Source organism: Mesitornis unicolor, unplaced genomic scaffold, assembly GCF_000695765.1.
Source record: "Mesitornis unicolor isolate BGI_N332 unplaced genomic scaffold, ASM69576v1 scaffold39557, whole genome shotgun sequence".
In the NCBI taxonomy this organism is placed as follows: domain Eukaryota; kingdom Metazoa; phylum Chordata; class Aves; order Mesitornithiformes; family Mesitornithidae; genus Mesitornis; species Mesitornis unicolor.
This window is the reverse complement of record NW_010198025.1, coordinates 5,260-12,249: the sequence shown is the minus strand read 5'-3', so window position 1 is coordinate 12,249 and position 6,990 is coordinate 5,260. Positions and strand designations below refer to the sequence as shown.

Sequence of the window (6,990 nt, the reverse complement as noted above, 5' to 3'; positions counted from 1 at the left end):
GGTGCTGCTTTCGCTGGACTGGGAGCGCCGCTTCGACCACATGCAGCAGCACTCGGGTGCGTGTCCCGGTCCGGGGGCTTCCGGTAATCTCGCCCGGCGGGGGGGCGGGCAGTGCCCAGCTTGTCCCCACGCCGGTCAGGGAAGGGCAAAGCCGGACAGCTCTGCAGGTGCAGCCTGAGCCCGCACTGCACAGCCCAGCTCCAGGCCACTCTCCTTGGCCTGTAACCAACCCCACTGCGATTTGGCTTGGAAGGAGAAATTCAAGCTGCATCCAGGTCTCCAGCATTCACTGTGGTGTTTGAGGGGTCCCACAGCCCAGGAGGTGATGGTTGCCCCTTCTGTCTGCCCCTAAGCAGGGCCACAAGCCCCACAGTGCCCAGCACATGCCTGGGTGTTTGCAAATATGATGGGAAACGTCAGCAGAAAAAACACAGCCTGACTGAAAATGCCTTTCCCTCAACACTGTTGCTCGCACGTCTCTTCCAGGACAGCATCTCGTCACTGCCATCGCAGAACAGATGTTTGGGTTCAAGACAACTTCATGGTGAGCGGGGAAAAGGCTCCTTTTGACCCCAGTCTTACCTTGCTTGGCATATGCCACTGTGCTGGGCTGCCAGGAGCTGAACACTGATAAATCAAAAGTAGTTTGCCCCTGGGTATTTCAGTCAGGCTCAGAGGGCCTGGGAACAGTGACTGAACTGGAGAGAAGCTGTGCAAAGTGTTTGCTTTGTCTTTTCCTCCTCCAAGTGTTGGTGTCTGTGACTGACAGGGAGAGTGGGGACATTTGGTTTCAGTCTCCACATTCCCAGTGGTGGGGTGGCACTGGGGGAGGGCCCCCCCAGCCGGTCCCAGCAGCGGATGCTCTTCATCGGTGCAGGGAGCTGGGCCGGCAGCGAAGTGTCATTGAGCTGGACACCCCCTCCGTGACAGCAGAGCAAATAGAGGCCCTGGAGAGGAGTGTGAATGAGAAAATCCGGGAAAGGGTACCCGTGAGGGTGAGGGAACTGGCTGTGGACGACCCTGAAATTGAAACAGTGAGTGGCAGAGTGAGGACTGGTGATATCCGCGGGACAAAAATAACTGCACATGTCACCTTGTTTGCCACTGTCCTCCTTTTGCCAGGTGCGAAGCCGTGGTTTGCCAGATGACCACGCGGGGCCAGTGCGCGTTGTTGACATCGAGGGTGTAGACTCCAACATGTGCTGCGGGACCCACGTCTCCAACCTCAGTGATCTGCAGGTGGGGGCCGCTCGCTCCGCGCCCTCAGACCTGGTGCAGCGGGCGGCCCTGAGACCCAGGGGCTGCGGGAAACTGTCCCGATGGCAAAGGGGGCAAAGGTCTTTGTCCAGTCACAGGGCTCCGATCTTTCTTTGTAACAGATCTCAGCCCTTGCTGTAGCAGAGGTATTTTCTGAACTGCCCATTTCTCTGCAGAGGGCACATGGAGCGTTGCCAGCTTGGGTTGCTGGCCGCTTGTTCCCTCTGCTTACAGCTCTGATACTTTTGAGTGTTTGTTGTGAATGAGAAATCCTCTGTGCAGCGAGGTGGAGCTGTTTCAGTCTTTTCAGTTGTTTGCTGGAGTCTGTATGCCAGCAGAGACATCCAGATGCACGGCAGAGTGCAGCCCATGCGTAGCAAGTTGTGTTAATTCCACTGTATCACCATCCTTTCTTTAATGTTGACGTTATGGCTGATTTTAATCAGTTTATTTTCCCTGGCAGAGAGCCCACATTTGCACCCAGGCATAACGTAGCAGAAACTGTGAGGGTAAGCAAAGTGCCCTTCTTTTCTGACCACGATCATTTTCTTTTTAAGGTTATTAAGCTCCTTGGAACAGAAAAAGGGAAAAAGAACAAAACCAACCTGGTTTTCCTGGCAGGAAACAGAGTGCTGAAGTCAGTCGAACAAAGCCACAGTACTGAGAAGGCTCTAACCTCACTGCTCAAGTAATGCCCTTTCCACTCGATATTTCATCTTTACTCTTCTGACAAATACCACATAAACCTTGGGGCTTTATGGTGTTACCTGCTTTTGCTCCTTTAAGAAATCCTTTCTCTGTCCTTCAGAGCGGTGACCCAACCTGTGCTTGTTTTTTCAGAAATGGGCCAGGTGAGCACGTGGAGGCTGTGAAGCGGCTGCAGAGCTCTGTGAAACTGCTTCAGAAGGTACAAGGATGGCTGGGAACAGCAGCTTGCGACTGTGTCCTGTAGGCCTGAGCTTTAGCTGGGAACTGAAGCGTAGACATCAATTTTTGTGGATATTGTGAAAGCTGCTGCCAGCTCTGGGAGCACAGCTCAGTGTTCACGCTGACTCCTCCATCTGCAGTGCAGTTTATTTGCTTTTCTTTCAGAATAACTTGAACCTGCTCAGAGACATCGCTGTTCTGATAGCCCGGGACTTCAAGAGCAAACCTGTTCGGAGTCCGCTGCTGGTGTTACACAGGTATGGGGGGGCTTGGGGAAGAGGGCGAAATGGTGTCACCTGTTTTGTGGCAGCTGTATCTCTCCGACACCTCTTCAGGCTTGTTTCTCAAGGAGAAATATAAATGAGGCAAATAGAACGTTAAACTGCCTCAGCCTGCCGGAAGGTTTTGTAGTCAAAGTGTGTGTCAGTAATTCACTCACTGAATTCTGCTTTTATAGCCAAGAAATAACTGTGTCTGTTTGATTTCTGTCTGCCCTTGATGTTTTCAAGTAAAACTGAGGAGCTCTATTTCTTAAAGATAAACACTTAAATAGCTCCTATGTCCATTGGAATGCACAATGAAGATTTAGATACATAGAAAAATCCTAAACTCCATCCTCACAGCAAGAGGCCAAAGCCCCAGGCCTGAGCAGCCCTTTGGTTTCTGATGGATAGTCTCAGCTCTAGTGGGGATTTTTCCTTCTTTCCAAAGTGTTTTTTTTACCCATCCATACAGGAAAGAGGGTGACTCCGAGTTTATGAATATCATTGCTAACGAGATTGGGACAGAGGTGAGTCACTGACCTGGCACCGATGGCTTTTCCATCCCGGCTGTAGCACAGGCAGGGCCCAGCTTCTCCTTGTGCCACACTCCCGAGCTCCAGGTCTGTGTCCTTGCACAAGTCAGACGAGGTTTGGGTCCCCAGTAGCCTTGGTCTGCAGGGAATCCTCGACAGTCAGAAAACAACAGTGAAAATGCAGAGCCTGTCCCCCAGAGAGCAGCACAGAGCCTCGTCAGCTGTTTTAGGATAGAGTGGACTGGACTGTTCCAGTGGGAAGGGACCTACCACCACCATCTGGTTCAAGTGCCAACCATATCCCTTTAACTTACCGTACCCCAGTACCCGTTCTATCCCCCACCACGTATGACTGAGCACAAAAGTTCCAAAAGTCCCCCTCCCTTTTACTTTCTTCAAGTTGTGTCTTTGTGTCAGTCACACACACAAACTTCTGAATTGTTTGCATGCTTGGGCGCATCCGGTCGCCACTGTCTCTGTCCTTGTCCAGAACAAGGGGGACAGTGGTTATTCTGGAGCGAGATCCATCTCTGTCCATAGGAAACCCTGCTGTTCCTGACCGTGGGAGATGAAAAAGAAGCAGGACTCTTTCTTCTAGCTGGACCTGTTGAAGCGGTTGAGAATTTAGGTCCCAGGTAACATGTTCTGTGGTTTCCGTAAAATTAGTAATAACTGCAGTGTTGCAGACTAAGCTGCTGAGCAGAGTAATTAGGGCATGGATCCTTCATTGCTCTGGAGCAGGCTAGGGCAGGCCGCCTCTCCTCTGCAGCGAGGCCTTCAGCCCGGGCTGTGTTGCTGCAGGGTGGCGGAGCTGCTCGGAGGCAAAGGGGCTGGGAAGCGAGGCCGCTTTCAGGGCAAAGCCACCAAGATGAGTCGGCGAGGAGAGGTGCAGGCTCTGCTCCAGGAATTCATCGGCCAGCAAAGCCCTGAAGCGTAAGAAACAATTCTCAAAGCAGGGCTGTCCTCCTTGCTTTGTGTAAGCTTCACCAACCTCTTTCCCAGAGAATAAAGACAGCAGCTGGCGTGCACATGCCCTGGGTGAGCTGGTTTGGCGCTCGTGGAAGACGGGGGGAGGGCATTGGCTGTCCTGGCTTTGCTGTGAGGGTTCCTGCATTGCCTCAATGGACTCTGCTGCGGGGGGTCCAGCACTGTTCCCACTGCACAGGGTGGGCTCCCAGCAGGAAGAGCCGCTTCTAAGGGCCTGGCTGCCCCAGCCCCATCCCTCCAGTTGGGACAACCACTGGGCCAAGCCTGCCTGCTCCAGGCTGGAGCAAATGAGTAGGGGTACTGATCAGGGTGAGCTTTCCACAGAGGATTAGCTCCATACCAAGCGAGATTTACAGCAACCTTTGCCGTGGAGGGGGCGTCAGAGAACATGGCTGATGCTTACAGCTGAGCGTGGGGTAAATGCTGCAGGAACTGGTGACTGGGGGAGATCGTGCACATGCACTCATACGATCTGGCTGGAAGAAAGTATCTGTACGCCTGTATCTATTTTAAACCATCTCAAACTAAGAGAGGATGTTTACTGGCTGAGTTAATTGGCAGGCTCTGCAGCCTGGATGGCTTTGAAGTCAGCCGGGCCAGCCCGCAGCCGTGTTAGAGGCAGGGAGGCAGAGCCGAGCCCAGTGAAGCTGCTTGGCCCCACATTGCTGCCTTGGGCAGAGCCAGTGTTGGGGTGAGCAGTGCCTGGAGGGTGAGCCAGCACTGGCCACCGGCCCTGGCCCCACAGTGCAGCAGCCAAACGGCAGCTCCTTCCCCACAGCCCCAGCCAAGCTTGTTGGTTCCAAAGCCGTGCTTGTTCTGTAAGCAGCAAGGTGACACGAGTGTGCCCCTGTGCCTGGCACAAGGTGCACCCAGAAACCTTGGATAAACAGTGCTAAAAGCTCACCCCCCAGCTGTGCTGGCCACGTCCGACTGCACCCAACACTGCCCCAGAAGAGATGTCACAGAATCACAGAGCGTTAGGGATTGGAAGGGACCTCAAAAGCTCATCCAGTCCAATCCCCCTGCCGGAGCAGGAACACCCAGATGAGGTTGCACAGGAAGGCGTCCAGGCGGGTTTTGAATGTCTGCAGAGAAGGAGACTCCACAACCTCTCTGGGCAGCCTGGTCCAGTGCTCTGTCACCCTCACTGAGAAGTTTCTTCTCCAATTGAAGTGGAACCTCCTGTGTTCCAGTTTGTGTCCGTTACCCCTTGTCCTATCATTGTTTGTCACCGAGAAGAGCCTGGCTCCATCCTCGTGACACTCACCCTTTAAATATTGATAAACATGAATGAGGTGTCCCCTCAGTCTCCTCTTCTGCAAACTAAAGAGACCCAGCTCCCTCAGCCGCTCCTCAGAAGGGAGATGCTCCACTCCCTTCATCATCTTTGTAGCCCTACGCTGGACTCTCTCCAGCAGTTCCCTGTCCTTCTTGAACTGAGGGGCCCAGAACTGGACGCAATATTCCAGATGTGGTCTCACCAGGGCCTCCCCCAAACATCACCTGCAGGGAAGCCGATTGCCCATCCCGCCTCACCATCCAGCAAAACATCCAAACTCATCAGCTAAACACACCTTTGGCTTTAATAAAACACCTCTGGTTTCCAGACACATCCATATGTATATGTGTATATAGATACGCATTACAGATGTATACACACGCATGCATATGTGCACCCCACACTGCTTCCCACAGCAGTGAACACCAAACACCTCAGGGCTGGGGGACCCATGAGCCGGTGCTTTATCCCCAAATCAGTGTCTGCCTGTTCCTGTGACAGCTGCCTCGCCAGCAGACCCCGTGCACCTGTGGGTGAGCGCCTGGCTCCCGGCAATGTCGTTCCCCAGCCCTGTGGCGCGGAGGTGGCGTGTACCCAGGAGCTGCCACTGGGTCCCAGGCTGGTGACTCCCACCACACATGGTCGTTGTGCCATTGGCTGCAGATCGAGCCTACGGCAGCACCAGCACCGTGGGTCAGTGCCGCAGGGGCCGTCCAGCAGCACCGCCTGCCCAGCCTTCACCATCTGCTCCCAGTGTGGAGTCAGCCTGTGCAGAGTTAAGGGGGAGCAAACAGTGGCTGGAAGGGCACCCGTGGTCTGGTGATGGCCCCGCGCCCAGAGCCGGGGCGGGCACAGCGTTACCTGCGGGGATGGCCCTAGGCAGCTTTCTTGTCCTGCGTGGCCAGGAGCTGGGAGGCGCAATAGGGAATGAGGCCGACGGTGGCCAGCGGCACGGCCGCGCTCTTGCAGAAGGAGAGGACATAGAAGAGCAGCTGCATGTGGGAGGGAGGCCTGAAGGCGTCAAAGAGGTGCAGGACGAGGAGGGAGGCGGCAATGCAGCCCAGGCGGAAGGGCAGCTGACGGCCCTGCTTCCCGCGACAGCTCTCCAGGTACATGTGGGAGTTGAGGGCCAGCCCCAGCCCGAAGAGGATGCCCAGGTTACGGAGGAGGCTGGCGAAGGGGGTGGTGTCAATGTGGACCCACTCGGGGTGGTCGCACCACCTCTGTGCTCTCTCCAGTGTCCAGAGCAGGTCCACACCAATGGCACGCAGCAGCAGGTAGAAGCCCAGGGCAAAGCTGAAGAGGAAGAAGGTGATGCCCAGGTACTGGCGGAGGCTGGCATGGTAGATGAAGCGGATGTGCTGGAAGGTCTTGGCCACGGCCATCCCTGCCAGGAACAAAGCCGGAGAGGAGGTGATGCCAATCAGAGAGCGATCACTTGCCCTGGGGCGGTGGAGCCGAGCAGACCCCACAGCTCTGGGTGCTCCAGTGGGGAACATGAGCATGGGGCCACCCCAGTGCTTCCAGGCAGTGATGACTGCCCCAATGGCCACTGCAGAGGGGAAGGGGACGGCGATCTGATGCACTCACCCGAGATGACCCCCGCCACGACCTGATGGGGGAAGTGGGCGGCAATGAAGACTCGGGACAGGCAAACGCAGACCTGGACTGCCCAGAACCCCGTCCACAGCACCATCCAGAGCGCCCTACGAGGGGCAGGGGGTCCCCGGTGGGGCCAGGGCAC

At 55.4% G+C, this 6,990-nt stretch overlaps 2 protein-coding genes across 2 annotated transcripts in view; one reads left to right on the top strand and one right to left on the bottom strand.

Moving 5' to 3' along the window:
* Positions 1–7: 7 nt before the first annotated feature.
* On the top strand, positions 8–3,993 carry AARSD1 (alanyl-tRNA synthetase domain containing 1; the record flags this gene model as incomplete). Its single annotated transcript, XM_010188992.1, has 10 exons — positions 8–56; positions 487–544; positions 878–1,034; positions 1,123–1,239; positions 1,815–1,945; positions 2,098–2,164; positions 2,350–2,441; positions 2,920–2,974; positions 3,521–3,615; positions 3,782–3,993. Coding segments are annotated over 10 exons (957 nt in total), but the record flags the coding sequence as incomplete, so codon positions are not given.
* A 2,090-nt stretch (positions 3,994–6,083) lies between these two features.
* Positions 6,084–6,990, bottom strand: part of G6PC (glucose-6-phosphatase, catalytic subunit) — a 2,924-nt gene continuing 2,017 nt past the window's right edge. The window contains exons 4-5 of the mRNA XM_010188991.1: positions 6,837–6,952; positions 6,084–6,633 (exon numbers count right to left, since the gene is read on the bottom strand). Of these exons, the coding sequence (XP_010187293.1) occupies positions 6,122–6,633; positions 6,837–6,952 (628 nt within the window). The 3' untranslated portion in view covers positions 6,084–6,121. The remainder of the gene's footprint in view (positions 6,634–6,836; positions 6,953–6,990) is intronic.